Source organism: Acyrthosiphon pisum, chromosome X (genome assembly GCF_005508785.2).
Source record: "Acyrthosiphon pisum isolate AL4f chromosome X, pea_aphid_22Mar2018_4r6ur, whole genome shotgun sequence".
In the NCBI taxonomy this organism is placed as follows: domain Eukaryota; kingdom Metazoa; phylum Arthropoda; class Insecta; order Hemiptera; family Aphididae; genus Acyrthosiphon; species Acyrthosiphon pisum.
Genome location: NC_042493.1, coordinates 103,807,203 through 103,807,973, shown reverse-complemented (window position 1 = coordinate 103,807,973; position 771 = coordinate 103,807,203). Strand labels below are relative to the sequence as shown.

The window sequence follows — 771 nt, the reverse complement described above, 5'->3', positions numbered from 1 at the left end:
CCCCCATTGAAAAATCCTGCTTACGCCACTGTTAATACCTATAAAGTATATTCTATAGGCAGATAGGCAAGCCCGGATTAAGGATCGATTGGGCCCTAGTTGGATACCTATATACCTATGAAAAGTTATATTCTTTTTAATTGAATTTTCATTGTAGGATCTACCGCAGCTTACCATTTTTAATAAAGTATAATATATGGTATATATATATATATGTATATTTTTTTTTTTGTAGCATTATAGACCATTTAGGCCCTTTACTGCCAATATCAACTTCTTCCAATCTTCTCTATTATATGCATGCATTAGGTCTCCATGCCAATCTGGTCTTAACTCCTGGATATCTCTTTTGACTACATCCAGCCAGCGCTGCTTCGGTTTGCCGCGAGGTCTTTTCCTGTTCAAGTTGTTTACGAGTACCTTCTTGACAATACTGTTATCCGCTCTCCAAACGTGACCAGCCCACTCCAGTCTTGTGCCTTTTATAAATTGTATTATATTTCCCTTTCCATATAATTGTTGTATTTGTTCGTTTGACCTTCTCTCCCACACTTGGGTATCAGGGTTATAAACGGGACCATAGATTTTCCTTAACACCTTCCTTTCAAATATATTAAGTTTATTCTCATCTCCTGCTGTTGTAGCCCAAATACAGCATGCATAGGTCACAACTGGTCTGAGGTACGTAGTATATAGCTTCTCTTTATTTTTTCTTAGATATAATTTTGACCTAAACAGATGTGACCATAGCCAAATTAACATCCATTTCCC

The 771-nt window shown here is 36.8% G+C and overlaps 1 protein-coding gene across 1 annotated transcript; it reads right to left on the bottom strand.

The window, feature by feature from the left end:
* Positions 1-237: 237 nt before the first annotated feature.
* Positions 238-762, bottom strand: LOC103311866. The gene has a single exon (XM_008191662.1). It carries the CDS (start codon positions 760-762, stop codon positions 238-240), a length of 525 nt encoding a protein of 174 aa, XP_008189884.1.
* Between the last annotated feature and the right edge of the window lie 9 nt (positions 763-771).

Coding starts and splice junctions, on each gene's coding strand:
- LOC103311866 (XM_008191662.1), bottom strand. CDS start 762: ATGTTAATTTGGCTATGGTCACATCTGTTTAGGTCAAAATTATATCTA.